Here is a 15,000-nt window from a genome sequence, read left to right as displayed (position 1 = left end):
ACTTTAAATGTGGTGAAACTGGTTCTAGCCACCATAAACAAGGCAAAGAAAGGAAAAACAAATAATTAAATTTGTTATCTCAAGAGAACAAATCAATTAAACCCCTAAACTGAAGTGATTGTTCCGAGATTTCTAACACATCAAACCATTAGCTGATAATCACTAATTATTATATTGTAACACGTAGCAAGTAACTAATAAATACTCATGGATGACTGAGCATATCGGGGACCATATATTGTATAAGTTTAAGTGGTCAAACGTGTACACCTTTAATTGATTAATTAGCTCTTTTGCGGACTATGTACCTGATTGGCGTCGATCGATGGTTGACAGAGGGCTTGTTGCTGCATGGAGAGCAGGACTTGTCAATTTCTCGCAAAGATCGTTCCAATTTATCGCGTGCAGATTTAAGTTTGGCTTCGATACCAACACCAAATCTCCTCTGAAGAGCAAAAAACAAGGAATACTAGACATGTTGAAAGACACCGATGAATAATTACGACCAGAAGTCTCATACCAAATATTAAAATCAATCAACAACGAACTGTTGCATGCCTTTGACGCATTAGGTATTAAACATTCAGTGAATTACTTTGCAATGTGAGGCTTACCTTTGAATGCTTGTGATGTATTCTGTTTGAAATCTTATCCAGGTCGTTCAAAGTACTTATGCACCTTGAAGCCATCGGTTCATGAGTACACCCGCTGATCGCAGCTTTAAACAAGATGGCATGAGAAACAAAGTAAAGATCATATCATCTGGTCTGATCGGCTAATAATTGCACCGATGTTGACCAAGAAAATCGCAACATTGTTTTTAAAAGTCGCTCAGTTTCACAATGTAAACAAACGAAGACCCTAGATTAGATACAATGAAAACAACATTCAAATTATAGGCCATTGTTGGCCATTTTTCTCCTCCATGACAACGCAAAATGATTACGTTTTGTAATAGCATGCCATATTTGGAAAAATAATGGGCGGGAAAAACCATTGGATGTAAAAAATATCTGTATTCTGATTGGCTAACAATGATGTCATCGAGATCGGTATTGTTTGCCGCCAGTTCACCTGACACAATCAAATTCCTCCCGCAGGAACGACAAGAACGCGAAAGCGTGGTGAAGTTTGGAAGTTTTCTTCCGCTGAAATGGCCGCTCAGAGCCCTACAGATTCAATTCTTCCTCAGTGGAAGAAATCTGGGAAACAGGGGAAAGATCTAATGAGGTCAGAGGAAGAGAAAAAACCTGTAGCAGCGAAAATTACGGAATCGGCAAAGTAAGAAAATGCTGTGAAACAAACTCGATTTACTATACGTGTAAACACGATCGGACCCGGTTCAATATTCTCTGTTTTTTTTTTACGTTAGACCTTTTTTGGAGGAGCAAGCACTTTTGAGGGAAAAGCTTAAAACTATGCCATCTTGGAAGAAGGATAAAGAAACCGTGCAAAAACGAAAAACACAGCCTGTGGTAAGATATGTACAGATCAAATGCAAAGCGCGGAAGCATGACAACTTGTTAATAGACACTGCTAAAAATAGAACGTCAGTTATGTGTTTTCCGATGTAAAATCCCGTTAGCTGAAAAATCTGAAAAATATTTGACATCGGTATTTTGTGTCGGTGGTGTGATATTTTAATTCGCGAAAGCAAAAAAAACATTGTTTGATTCCCGCTTCATAATTGCTATTCTATGTTGCACCACGTCAGGTGTTTTTGGACGACTCCCATAATTATGTTCTCAAATTATTGGGGGTGTTCCTTGGAGCAGACAGTGGCTCGACCATTGCTCTAATCGTAACATAGTCGATTAATTTGCAAAATAAATACTTTCAAGATAACATCAAGTTAATGGGTTCACTTGGGAATTAAGCAATCCGTCTTTAATTTATTCTGGTGATCTTATCAGTCTTCACAATTTTCGCTTATAATTAACGTAAGCTTACACAAAAACCAAATTTCCTAAAACAGAGCATCAAATCTGCAGATTGTTCCAGGTTTGAACTTTTGTTGCCTGGAATGCAATGGCATCTGCACTTATTTGTTCAAACAAGTTAAATTTTAATGAAGCTTGTGTAATAATATTTTTAAATAAGGCCTAGTTTGTACATAGTTTACATGTATACAACAGCATTGGTCAACAGTATTTAAGTCTAAGCACCCATTTTAAAAAGGTTAGCTTTCAGTAATTGTGTGTTGCACCAGTTTCACTTCACTTACATGAAGTAATCTGCCGTCACAACAAGTATTGAAAGCTAACCTTAACCTTTTTAAAATGGTTGCTTAGACTTGAAAATACTGTTGACCAACGTTTTTTAAAATGGATGTTTAGACTTAGCACTAATTGTGACGCTGCTTACGAGCAATAGTACTCACTTGAAATAGTATTTTGGGGGTAGTCCGTTTGGGTAGTACGTCGGGGTAGTCTATGGACTGGCCGGGAATCAGTGTTTTCGGGTCACCCCTCAATAATGATTGCAAACTGTCTTTTTTGTAATGCCAGGTTGCTAGGCCTCCATCACCAGGGACATCTGCAAGTGCTAATAATATTAGATCATGTCAGTCTGGATCAGTGGTCAGTTGTTGTTACTTCTTTTGTTGGTTGTCCCTATAATAATTTTATTATAAAAACTTTTAAATTATCAACAAGTGCACAAGATAGCTTGAATAATATTTCATCTAAAAACTGGCACTACTTGATTTATTACAAACTTAACAAGAAAATTAAAATAATTTATCACTGAAGGTTTTGTAAGGTACAAACAATTTTTACCACAGTATCATTGTTTGAATGCTGCAAATAAGTTTTAACAGATGCAGTTAATTAAATTTATCAACGGAACACATTGTTGGGTATACTGAAAGCTCTATCTGATTAATTCATATTTTTGAACAAGATTTGTGCCTCTGTAAGTGGCATGTAAAACCCCTTGAATTTGTTTTGTGCTATTAAATGTAGTTGTCCCTTTGTCGGTAATCCAAACATTTTATTGTAGATGTTGACCACTGAACTAAAAAATTAAACTGTTTACTTTGCAGAGAACATTGTATTCTTATAGATTCCTTTATTTGTGGCTCCAATTCAGCAGGTGTAAAGTGAGGGTTGCAGGTCATTGTTTTACCATAAGGAGGCAGTGTGGCCCAGTGGTTAGGGCGCTTGCCTTGAGATCTGGAGATCCCGGGTTCAAGACCCGCGCTGACCACTCGTTGAATTTTTTCCTGGTAGTCCCTGGTTCAACTTCCCAGCTGCACTTGTAAATAGCCAACTGGTTTGCCTCCGGCCAGTTGGGATTCTTAACAGTTGTTGGGGTCAATTAAGTATGTATTGTTGTATGTATTAGTATTATTATTATTAACTGAAACAACTCAAACCTTTACAAAAATGCTAACCTTAGGTTAAGTGGAAGGTGGATGCCTGGGATACCCAGGGGCTTCCACTGTGTCCAGCCAGCCCCTAGATAGAATACTGCCCCCATGGCTGGCAAATTCCCGCAACCCAGCCATGAGTCTCCATTCCAGGCACCCATCACATTGATGAAACAGTGGAAGAAAGAAAAATAAGGGATGGGAAGGGGGGAGAAGATGTTAAATGAAGGACTCCACAAACCACTGCACAAACGCTCAACAAAGAACTCGCAGATCCTAGCATTGTACAAAGCTACCACATACAATGTGAGCCTGCACTTATGGGATTGACCGCTGGATGCCCACTAAGCTTGTGGGCCGCTTGACCGCTGAACTTAAGCTTGTGGACTGCTTGGCCGCTTAACATGTGGTCCGCTTGACCGCTAAGCTTGTGAACCGCTTGACTGCTTCGCTTATGACCCGCTTGACCGCTAAGCCTGTGGACCACTTGACCGCTAAGCTCGTGGTGGTTAACATAGTTAAATTACACTTAACCAAATTTTAAACATTATCGAAAGCATTGTGCCTAATGTTAGCATTGGTAAAGGATTGGACTGTCTCAGCTATGGTGAAACAATGACATCAGCCCTAACCTGTAGCGTGCAGTTTAGTCACCCTCCAGCTCCAATCAAATAATGATTGTCTGCTTGTTAGGATAAAGAGAATTCAAAGAAGCTTTTTATATAAATAAGATCAAACCGGAACTTAACAAACAATTGCAGTATTACAGTACAACACTGTTCTCGCATTTTAGTTTACACCTTGATGTTTGGTGTCACGCTGTAAAATAATAGTACCCGCTTTAATGTATTACGTCATGTTGTAATAATTTTGTCATCTACCCGTAGACTTTATAACTGTTTACACTTAGGAACTCATGAATTAAACTGATGATGGCATAAGCATTCCGAAACATATCTTTTAAAAAAGGTGTCTGTTTCCTACAGTATTTATCATACTTGCTACTATTGCGACCTTATAAAGTGAATTACTATGAACAACAACAAAAACAAAATGTCTCCACATCTATATCCCAATCCATATCCTAACTAATCATTTTTTTCAATATTATTTGTTTGCAGTCTGTTAGAATACCTTCCCCACCATCACGCCGCCGCACTCCTGGTAATTCACCAAACAACTCTTGTTCCTTCCTGTTCCCACGAAGTGGATCACCAATCTGTGATGTGTCCAATGATTGTAAGCGCAAAGTGGAGAAAGCCATGCGAGCAAGATTGTATCTTTTGCAGCAGACTGGTCCAAATTCATTTCTGATTGGTGGGGACTCTCCTGATCATAAATTCCGTGTCATGATTGGGCCTCAGGTACAACAAAAGAACAAAACTCTTTTCTGACTATAAAGTTATGTGTTGAAACTTTTAGCCGAAACTTGTGTGCAATGGCGTAGTCAAACAAGTTTCAGGAAGCATAATGCACCGTGTAACATGGTCAGTTTTGAGAAACTTTTTTGAACTTATTGTTGTGAGACAAGTTTCACGTAAAGTAGAACTGCTTTGTACTTCTGCAGTGGTTACAGCAGTCGCATTGGTGTTAAAAAAGAGAATTTAACTGACTTTGTGAAACTGGTCTTGCTCGGTCTTGTGTAAGCCAATCAGAAACAGACAAAGGCCATTGAAACAACATTTCGAGACCAGTTTCAAAGTTCACAAACTAGTTTCGACCTGTTATGTTACATGGTGCAATGCCCATGGAAACATGTTTTGCAGTACCGTTGCACATGAGTTTGTGCTAAAAGTTTCAAGGTGTAACAGTGGTGTAATGGCTGCTTGGAGGAAAATTTAGGAGAGAATTTCCTGTAACAAGACCAATTTCTGATGCCTAATGAATATTCACCCTGTTGTGTTGATTGTTATTTTCAGAGTTGTACTTGCACCAGACCGCATTGTGTCCATCTTCTCTTTGTCATGTTGAGGGTTTTTAAGCTCAAAGATAATGATCCACTTTTGTGGAACTTAAAGTTAAAGAACTTTGAGGTACGTAAGGATATGATGTAAATGCTTTTTGATTACCATTATATGAAGCAATCATGTCTTTGAAGCAAAAATAAATTATTAAGACATCAGGTGTACTGTACACCGAAATAATTTATCTTGCTAGCAATGTATAATATGAATATGCTTTATATGTACACTTACATGTACTGTAACATGTGAACAAACATGAAAAGATTGGGTTTTAGTCCTATCACGTGCTAGTTTAATGGCCATCTTTGCACCCTCATACTAACATACTTTATTGTTGCCTCCCCAAAGGGGCTTTTCAGGAACAATATTTACAATAATGTTAAAAATATTTTAAAAAGTTAATATGAAAATAGACAATAGACAGTAATGTATTTAAAACAAAAAAAATAAAGAACTAAAAACCATTTCAAATTTTTCCAAAAAGTTACACTAAATCGTCTTAAACAGAGACGCACTATAAAAGGGGTGGCTTCACGTTCTGCCTTTGTTTGAATTCATTCAAGCATGACTGATGAATTATCCAAGATAATGATCAACAAACAGCAACACAGAGACAGAAGCTTTTAGAATATTCCTAGCGTGAGAAAAAGGGACTCAGGATTAAAAAAAGAAAGACTAATAAAATTTTATGACATAATTATTATGGGCATATTGCTATAAGTTGCATCCATGGTTGATTGATAAATCATTTGCATGTGACTAATGCACCACACCTTTTAGGTGCATCTTTCTGTTTAAAAGCTTGGACCAAATGACTTAAGTTTAATGAAGGTTCTAAATCATTCCAAAGCTGAATAGTAAAAGCTGTAGTAAAAGGTTGGCTGTCCAGAAGCTGTTCTAAAAAGAGGAATGTTAAGTTTCTGACTACTCCTACATGTAGTTTTACATTATTTTGCTTACTTGCTCTATGGTGTTGAACTGGTCTGTTTAATTCTTAGGGGCTTAATTGCTTGGTCATACATTTAAAGGCCATGATAGCTTGATGATAAAAGAGGTGTTCCTTAACAGGTAGTCAGGACAGCCTTTTTAAAAAAGGAGTTTCATGATCGTAATACTTGACCATGTAAAAATACACGCCACCCTCTCGTCTCTCCCCTCCCCTGGTTTCCTATTGATGAGTAAAAACATCTGGCATTAAACAATAGAAATTAATGTCAGTGTCACTCAGAATGAAAAGGGTTGAAAGGAACAAAGTTTTTGAGTGGACCTACAGTGTAGATGTGTAACTGTTATGGTGTTAAAGTATTATTCACATCCGTTAATAATTATGGTCAGTCAACTCCAACAAATCAAAACTCAATTGGCAGGAACAAATACTTTGAAGGGCACAAACAAAAAGTGACACAGCTAGAGAAAAATATTCTACCACAAAATAAGTTATACCTCAAGGCAAAAAAAAAACTGTTGGGGAAGTGATATTCAGTGAGAGGTTACTTAATTGTTTGCTTGAATTATGTCCGAGGCTTTAATTTGAATAACTTTATACTTATAAATGACTTTGAATTAGGAGAAAAAGTACATCACAGACTGTGTGGCTTCAAGTAATTATAAAAATAATATGCCATCTACCGCTAAATATCTATAACAATCGAATAAGCCTTAGGACCTTGTAAAGTGGTAGTGATGGTCTGATATACGTGTAAGACAATGACTAGAGTGTTGCAGCTGCAATGCAGTCAAGGCATCAGTCTTTACTCTATCCTTTTATTAACAGCTGTTGATAGCTCTTTGTGAGCATGTAGATTGGTGTATATGGCACACACTCTAGCTCAGAGGGTCAGCAGAATACCACATGATGTTATCATGTTGAACTGAGCTTTCACAATGATTTCAGTGACTAAGTATTTGTTTGTCCCATGAGGTTTCTTTTTGTGCCATCAAGCATTTGTTTGTAATGTGAGGTATTACTTTGTCCGTGTCATTACAGCAACAGTGTACATGTACAGGCCACCATATCTTAAAGAGAAAATTGTACTAGTCTTAAACCTGGTATTGTATGTTCAAAAGCTCAGCTCCTTTTAGTCTTGGCACACTGTAGCTGTAGCTTAAACCTGTTTAACTCCTGTGGAGGGATATCAGCTATGATCTTTTCAAGTACACCACTTATAGCATTGACCATTAAATAAAACTTCTTTATTCATAGAATACTTCTCGATCATTCTACAGTTGTTTATTTAAACACACTTTAGAATACTGTCTAATCTAGACTTTTGTTCTTATTAATTTTGCCTTTATCTTTTTGCTAGGTTGAGAAACTGCTATCGAAATTTCATGCTCGCTTAAAGTCACGGCTGTCAAAGGACATGACTGACTCAAAGCATTCACACTCAAAAGGTCATGAAAAGCCTGCATCTTCATCGCCCAACTCATCTGGTTTGGGAGGATCATTGCCCATTCCACGTGATGAAGAAGAAGTGTGTCCAATTTGCTTGCTGGAAATGGTTGAGGGAGAGAGTTTGACAAACTGCAAAGATGGATGCAATAATAGACTGCACCAACATTGCATGGAAATCTGTAAGTTTGGTACACTATATACTACCTGTAGGTTTTCCAAATGGTCTGGATAGCACATTAAAAGGTGTAACTATAATATTTTTAAAAATACAACCACACATTTGAGTTTAAGGAACATGTTTTGATGTTTCAAACATCATCTTCAGCCATAGTGAGTGTAACTATATTAAAATTTTTACAAGATAATTCGTATGATCAGATTTTAACCCACAACCCTTTGTGATCTAGTTGGATGCTCTAACCACTGAGCTATTGGAGACTCTGTGGTGAGCAAGGGTAAAATGTGGGTATATTAATTTAGACTAGAACTGCATGAATGCAGTCAGTCATAAAGTCAAAATTTTCAATGACCATATAATGACTCTTACATTGTAACTGCATCGTGCAGTCGTATTGAGGCATACCTTTCTGATGATTGCAAAATGAACGTACAGTAATAATCATGAGAATTTATAATCACTAACAAAATGGTACATGTAAGGATAAAATGAACAGATTGTATGTTTTGTTGAACAAGAGGAGCAGCATGAATATTTTTCTCACCAGCTACAATTATTGTAGCTGTCACCGTATTAGCCAGTTGTCAGTGGAATAAATAAAAATAAGTGGCATACCTGTATGTTGAAAAAAGGTGTTGCTTGCGTATTGTCATGCAATATTGCATTGTATCTTTGTCCATGATGAAACAGGGGCTGCTGAATGTAAAAGGCAGCGAGAAGCATTGATTTGCCCATTGTGCCGGAAGATTTGGTCATCCGAGGCCTATGGAACTGAAAGGTATTAGACTGTTTTTTTTTTCCATTACAGTAGCTCACTGTAAATTAAATCGTTGAAAATTCCTAGCTGCATGGCTTTATGTTCATTTGGTTGGCTCAAGTTCTTGCAGTGCGGCAACAAAATTGGCCGATGTCCAAATCCTTAAAATGACGCTATATGGTTTTTGATCCTTGGGTTTTCCTTCCTCACCCAAACCAGCATGTAACTTATTCCACCAACAGTGTTCCAGTGTCATACATTGTCCTACTCCTTAGTGGCTGCCAGAAGTGACACATTTTCAGTTCAACCTTTTTGAGTTACTTTACTTTTGAGCTGTGACAGGGAGGATTAGCCAATAACTCAGATACAAAAATTTGGTTTTATCAACGGAGTTGATAATGTAAATTGGCCACCGTACAGAGATTCTAAAAGCTAGCTTTCTAGCTTTTAGAATCTCTGTACGGTGGCCAATTTACATTATCAACTCCGTTGATAAAACCAGATTTTTGTATACTACTTCCCCACCGACCCAGCACCACAGTTTCTTTAGAAACTACCCCTTCATTCAATAACTCAGATAGCTGAGGAGTAATAAGCACAGGCTTTGTTTAATTTTGGTATTTCTTCGTTTCCTTAGATCACCAAGCCACGCTTTACGATCAGATTTGCCAAGTGTACCAGCTCCACTGGGGCCAGAGGAGATCACTCTTCCTCACTCTGATCCAGTTCCAGCATCCCAAGTGGAACTTGCAAAACCCTGGATTGAGGTTTGTGTACAGACCGAACATGTGTGATAATCTCTTACAACTACAAGATTGGCAATGATGCAATTCTTTCTAAAATGTGCATTTTTACATTATGATTAAATTAAAAATGCACACTACACTGTTAAACAAAAAAACAAAAATGAATGGTATGATGGAAAGATCAAGTTTTAGGGAAAGTCCTCTAAGAAACTAACTGGAGCTAAATTACTAGTGCAGCCTTCAAAAATGATTTCATTATTAATTTTGATCTTGAGGAGGCCGTGTGGCCCAGTGGTTTGGATGCTAAAGCCTTGAGATCTGGAGTTTCCAGGTTCAAGACCTGTTCTTCTGACCACTTGTTGAATCTGTTCCTCCCTGGTTCAGCTTCTCAGATGCACTTGTCAATATCTAACTGGCCAGTTGGGATTCTTTGCAGTTGTTGTTGTTGTTGTTGTTGTTGTTGTTCTGTTCTGTCATTTTGTTGATTGTGTTTCATTAGCCCCTATGGGGAGTGGTCAATTAAGTATGTATATCTTAAAGCATACTGTAACAGTGATTTATGATGGTGTAAGTTGACAATAAAATCGGCATTCATGTAATTAAAAGCAGTTTTTCTGTTTTAGTTTGTTTTTAATTTTTTAATAGAATATTAGATTTAGTTAGGATATGATGTATTTAGGTGTTAGGTTTTGTAACTGATAAATTTACAGTGATAAAATAAAGTTTACATAGTTACATACCAGACATACATACATACAAAATTCACAATGCAAAATAGGACACTGGCATTATACAAGTACACTGTATCTTAGTTGACTCCCTGATGTTCCTTCTCAAGATCTCCAACATTCTGTTTTGGCTGTGATACATGCAGGTACTGACTTGACAAAACAGTTTCAATGGCATGATAAAAACTTCAGTGAGTGACTGGAGGCACATCTTTTTATTTCTCTTGAAGTAAAATCGGCCTCTGAATTTCTGTTTTTCTTCTTTAGGTCTTTGGGGAAAACCTTGTATGCTGTTTATTCTCTCGAGAATGGAATGTGAGAGAAACAGCTCTGCGTCGTCTGAGTAAAGACATCACAACATTATTTGTAGAGGGAAACGGTGCACAGAATATTGCAGCATTTGAGGCATGCTGTTCTCTGTTGTCCATGATGTGTGGTGATCCTGTTTACAGAGTTTATGTAGCAGCTCTGGTATGAATTAGAACTTAGTGTGGTTTCACTATAATTGTCTAACAGCAAACCCTTATCAATAGCAGTCATTACTTTAAAGTAGCAGCCAATTTAGTTCACTTTTTCTCAAATGCCATTCCTGCCTAAAGTACAGAGGTGGTAGAAAGTTCTGTGTCATCTAAATCACATTTTTTACGGTGTCACGGCAAAATTGTGAGTTGAGCATGAAAACTTCTTGGCTTTAGAGTATTACCTAAGAGTAATGCCAAATCCTTTGTTCTTGTATTGACTCTGGCACAGGGTTGCCCAACACCGTGTCAGCACTTGCCATTGAATACCATAACTAAGAGATTTTGATACTTCACATTCTTAGACAGTGGTTAGCAGTTAAACCTTGCTTCAGGCAAATTTGCCCTGGTTGGTGAAAGCTTCCTATATTTAGGTTCAATTATACATCAGTTCTGTTCAATTGGAGCATTGCATCCAACATTGTTTTATTCTGATGTACTAAGTACATGTAGCTGTTGTGTTGATCATTTCAGAGAACTTTGCGTGTCTTGATGACCCATGCATCATATCCAACACAGGAGGAAAGGAAACATCTTCAGAAATGTCTCTTTGGTGTTGTAGAAGCTGTTGTGGCAAAGTGTGCCGATTCCAACAGGTATTGATTTACCAGTTAAAGCAGTGGTAAAAGTGTCCCTAACAATAGATGGGTCTCTAAGGTAGAAAGAAAAACATTATGATGTTTGACCTTTTTGCATAAAAGATGCATACTAAATGCATACTAAATGACACTAACTTCGTCTTACCTCAATTCTGGATTCTAGGATTACCATCGAGGGGTGTCGCTAAGGGGTGATTTTCTCGAGGGTCACCATCCAAAAGAACCAGCTATAGTTTGTTGCCTTGAATATTTTCCAGTTACATGGACTACCTACGAACAAAAGCCAGATCTGTATGTGGCAATTTATTGTGCTGATGCAGTAAAATTAAGGGCATTAATCACTCACTGGAAAACCATGTCTCCATTAAACATGCATTTGTACACAATTGATTTAAAGCAAACCATCCTATTGCTATTGACCAAACTGACATTGAGAAATGCATTGAAATATTATTTCATTATCCTTTTTTTGGTATGTTATTGTGTTTCAGGCGTTTTAGTGCTTTGTCTGTAAAGGTCCTTTTAGAACTTTGCAAAGATGAAGGTGGAGATCTTGCCCTTGGGAAGCTGCTTGGTGAACACCATGAGATCCAGCCATTGGGAGGTCTCAGCTTCATTTTGTCATGCATTCTGCGGACTGCGCCTGAGTACACAACTTGGCCATGGTGGTTAGGACGCCTTCTGTTCCTGCGAAAGCTAATGGATCAATACATTTCAGAGTTCCAACTTTCTGAAGACTTATCGCAGTCAGTGTCTATGGACACTGCTGGTGTGTTGACAAATGATCGGGTTCAAAATATGAGCCGTGATATGGGTGAAATGTATCATGACAATTTGACGCGCTTGATGTCTGTTCTGAAGTTCACTATGCAAGCTGTTAACTGCGCTCACAGCAGAGTGAGCAAGCTTGCTGTTGCTGTCTTAATGTGCTGTAGTTCTCTGGCTTCACATTGTAGATCTGCCTCAAGGTACATTGCAAAGGTTGTTTCTAAACTCAAACCAGCACAACGCAGTGCACTTCAGCGTCAAATCAATTTGACTCCTGGTTCTAGCACAGCTCTAATGAGTTTTCAGGAAAGGCAGGGTATTGAGTCGCAAATAAGTGAAGATGCTCCACAGTCAATTGCCAGTAATCGTGATTCTGCAATTGGCAGTCTCTCGTCATTACCTTCAGATGATGAAACAGCCAACTTGTCAGATTCAGAATTGCAGTTGGTGGCAGAGGCCATGCCACACTCCCTGTTGCTTTCTCCGTGTTTGTCACCAAGCAAGGACGTCAGCCTTGATTGGTCAAGGTCATTTGAAGATTCACCTCGTATGCCCCCTGTCAGGCTTGCGTTAGGAAAGAAATGTCAAGAGATTATTGAGCAAGAGGAAGCCGAAGCAGTTGCCAAGGCTATGGCTGTTTCATCACAGCACCCTTCTCCTTCAAAAATAGAGAGCTTGGACACTGGCGATGAAATGGTGATTGTCTTTACACAACCGGAGGTAAGCCATTACAAAAATTACTAAGTGCTGTGCTGATTCTTAAAAAAAACAACTTTTTTAAATAGCTATACTGTGGACATTTCACCTTTCCTTCTTGACGCAAACTACATGTATTGCAAGCTTGAAATTTAAAATGTAACCTCAGTATTCATGGGCAATGTAGAAGATAGGCAGCCATTTTCCATCAAAAATGTGACACAACAGGACACCTACATTAAAATTAATGCAAAATATCCAAGTGATAAAGTAAAAAGTTATTTAAGTTTGGTTGTGTAAATGATCTGTTGACCCTCTGCCACCCTTAGTACAGTCATGTATTATGAAATGCTGCTTTGCAATTCAGAAATTTTGAATGCTTACTGAATGTTTACTGAAAGAATCCCTAGCTCTACCAGATTTTTATTTTCCTGTTCAAAGCATAGGCAATGGAGGCCTTTAACTATGCTTTGACTCCTAGCTAAGGTTACAAATTTCCATTGGCATTTTTTGTCAATAATAATAATAATAATAATAATAATAATAATAATTATTATTATTATTATTATTATTATTATTATTATTATTATTATTATATTGATAATAGTAACTTTTGTACAGTTTCATGTTATTTTGTAAACCTTAATCATAATTCATCTTCTGGCTGCAAGTGTTTTAAGGTGAAATAAACTATCTGCATCTATCTAGTATCTATCTAGTATATTAGATTGGTTTTTACATTCACCTTGTCATATGTTTGTTTCTTGATGATGTCATTCCCAAAGCAACATACTGTATTAGTTTTTTTTTCCGCTTCTGTAGTCCTTAGAAAAGGCTGTGAACTCTAAGCATCTGTACTTGGAAGGTGTACATTGGAAAAAAGGAGAGCTATTGGGCATTGGGGCTTACTCATCATGTTATGCAGTCAGAGATCTTATGACTGGATCACTTATGGCTGTCAAACAGGTATTGCATGTGTAAATATACCAGGGAGAACGCATGAAGAGGTTTACTGTTGAGTGTTTATTTGAACCATGTACCCTGCCCATTTTGTCATTCTTTACTATGTTGGATGGAAACTACCATATATAACATTATCATCATTGTTATATACTCAACAAAATTGTTTCTGGTTGGTCAATGACGAATACATGAATAGATTAAACAGTGCAAGGGAGGTTATAGAGTGAAATACGGATGTTGCTATGGAAACAAAGCAGTGGAGCGATTTTATTGAGTATATAATAAATAAAGAATCATGAACTTGCTTGAGCATTTCATGAGACTTATGGTCACTTGTGATGTTTTGACAGATCTCAAATTGCATAAGCCGTTTGAGAACTCTCAAAACATCACTTGTGCTCTTATATCATTCAGTTGTGTTCATACAATTTCCTATACTTATTAAATAACTGAAGCAGCCATCACATTTTTTTTATTGCAATAATATTGACACAAGCAAAAGGGGGCAGTTACAAAACCCTTAAAACAAAATAAGAGGACGTAAAAAGTTACACCATTGAGTGCTAGTCTTCAAGGCTTGAACCATTGCCCTTGCCATTTTGTTGGTCTGGATTTAGTTTTGGAGAGAAGATTTATGTGTGCAAAATCACTGAAGCAGTCATCGCAATTATTTAGCTCACAACTGACACACAAGAAAGGGAAGTGCAAAAAAAACATGCTTTACGGATGATCACAATACTGCAGAGCTGGTCTTAAAGTTTCTCATTACAATCGTCGTACTGAACAGAATAAAATTAATGTATTACGTTTCTGGTTGATCAATTATGAATGCATAAATAGGTTTTTGAGGGCAATACGGAAGTTGCGACGGAAATACAGAGATGAAGTAATTTTGTTGAGTGTTATAGTAAATTTATAATAAATTATTATTATAATAAATAAAAAAAACATGAACTTGCTGATGCATTTCGTATTTTAAGGCACCGTTGCACTCAGCCATTTTTCTCACAACTTGTCTTCCATTGTTAAATTGCAATTGCCTACAGCTTGTGCAATTTTGAGAACTTTCAAAACATAAGTTACGACCATGAATATTATTACTAAATGCACTCACGGAAAATGGAAAGTGGAAAAACATCTCTGTAGTGTAAACTACAGTTTTGTTATCACTTTCATAGAATATTATTTTAGGAAAGTACACTGTACAGCTGTAGGTGGGTATAATCTCAGGCTGCCTCCCTCATTATGTCATCCCAGATTACAACAAAGAACTTTAGGTCTTCTTTACTTTCTTCAATACAAAACATTTTGGAAACAG

General features: G+C 37.3%; 2 protein-coding genes across 2 annotated transcripts in view; one reads left to right on the top strand and one right to left on the bottom strand.

The window, feature by feature from the left end:
- LOC137972996 (uncharacterized) overlaps positions 1-930 on the bottom strand; it is a 9,570-nt gene extending 8,640 nt beyond the window's left edge. Inside the window, exons 1-2 of the mRNA XM_068819699.1 lie at positions 615-930; positions 309-445 (exon numbers count right to left, since the gene is read on the bottom strand). Coding sequence (XP_068675800.1) covers positions 309-445; positions 615-689 — 212 coding nt within the window. The 5' untranslated portion in view covers positions 690-930. The remainder of the gene's footprint in view (positions 1-308; positions 446-614) is intronic.
- A 170-nt stretch (positions 931-1,100) lies between these two features.
- The window catches only part of LOC137972995 (mitogen-activated protein kinase kinase kinase 1-like), a 19,281-nt gene continuing 5,381 nt past the window's right edge, over positions 1,101-15,000 (top strand). The window contains exons 1-12 of the mRNA XM_068819698.1: positions 1,101-1,281; positions 1,373-1,475; positions 2,508-2,579; positions 4,492-4,734; positions 5,290-5,403; positions 7,641-7,908; positions 8,598-8,685; positions 9,302-9,431; positions 10,406-10,609; positions 11,131-11,252; positions 11,747-12,743; positions 13,542-13,685. Of these exons, the coding sequence (XP_068675799.1) occupies positions 1,154-1,281; positions 1,373-1,475; positions 2,508-2,579; positions 4,492-4,734; positions 5,290-5,403; positions 7,641-7,908; positions 8,598-8,685; positions 9,302-9,431; positions 10,406-10,609; positions 11,131-11,252; positions 11,747-12,743; positions 13,542-13,685 (2,613 nt within the window). The 5' untranslated portion in view covers positions 1,101-1,153. The remainder of the gene's footprint in view (positions 1,282-1,372; positions 1,476-2,507; positions 2,580-4,491; positions 4,735-5,289; positions 5,404-7,640; positions 7,909-8,597; positions 8,686-9,301; positions 9,432-10,405; positions 10,610-11,130; positions 11,253-11,746; positions 12,744-13,541; positions 13,686-15,000) is intronic.

The sequence above is a fragment of the Montipora foliosa genome, chromosome 10 (genome assembly GCF_036669935.1).
Source record: "Montipora foliosa isolate CH-2021 chromosome 10, ASM3666993v2, whole genome shotgun sequence".
NCBI lineage: Eukaryota > Metazoa > Cnidaria > Anthozoa > Scleractinia > Acroporidae > Montipora > Montipora foliosa.
Note: the sequence above shows the minus strand (reverse complement) of the source record. Positions and strands in the feature narration are given on the sequence as shown.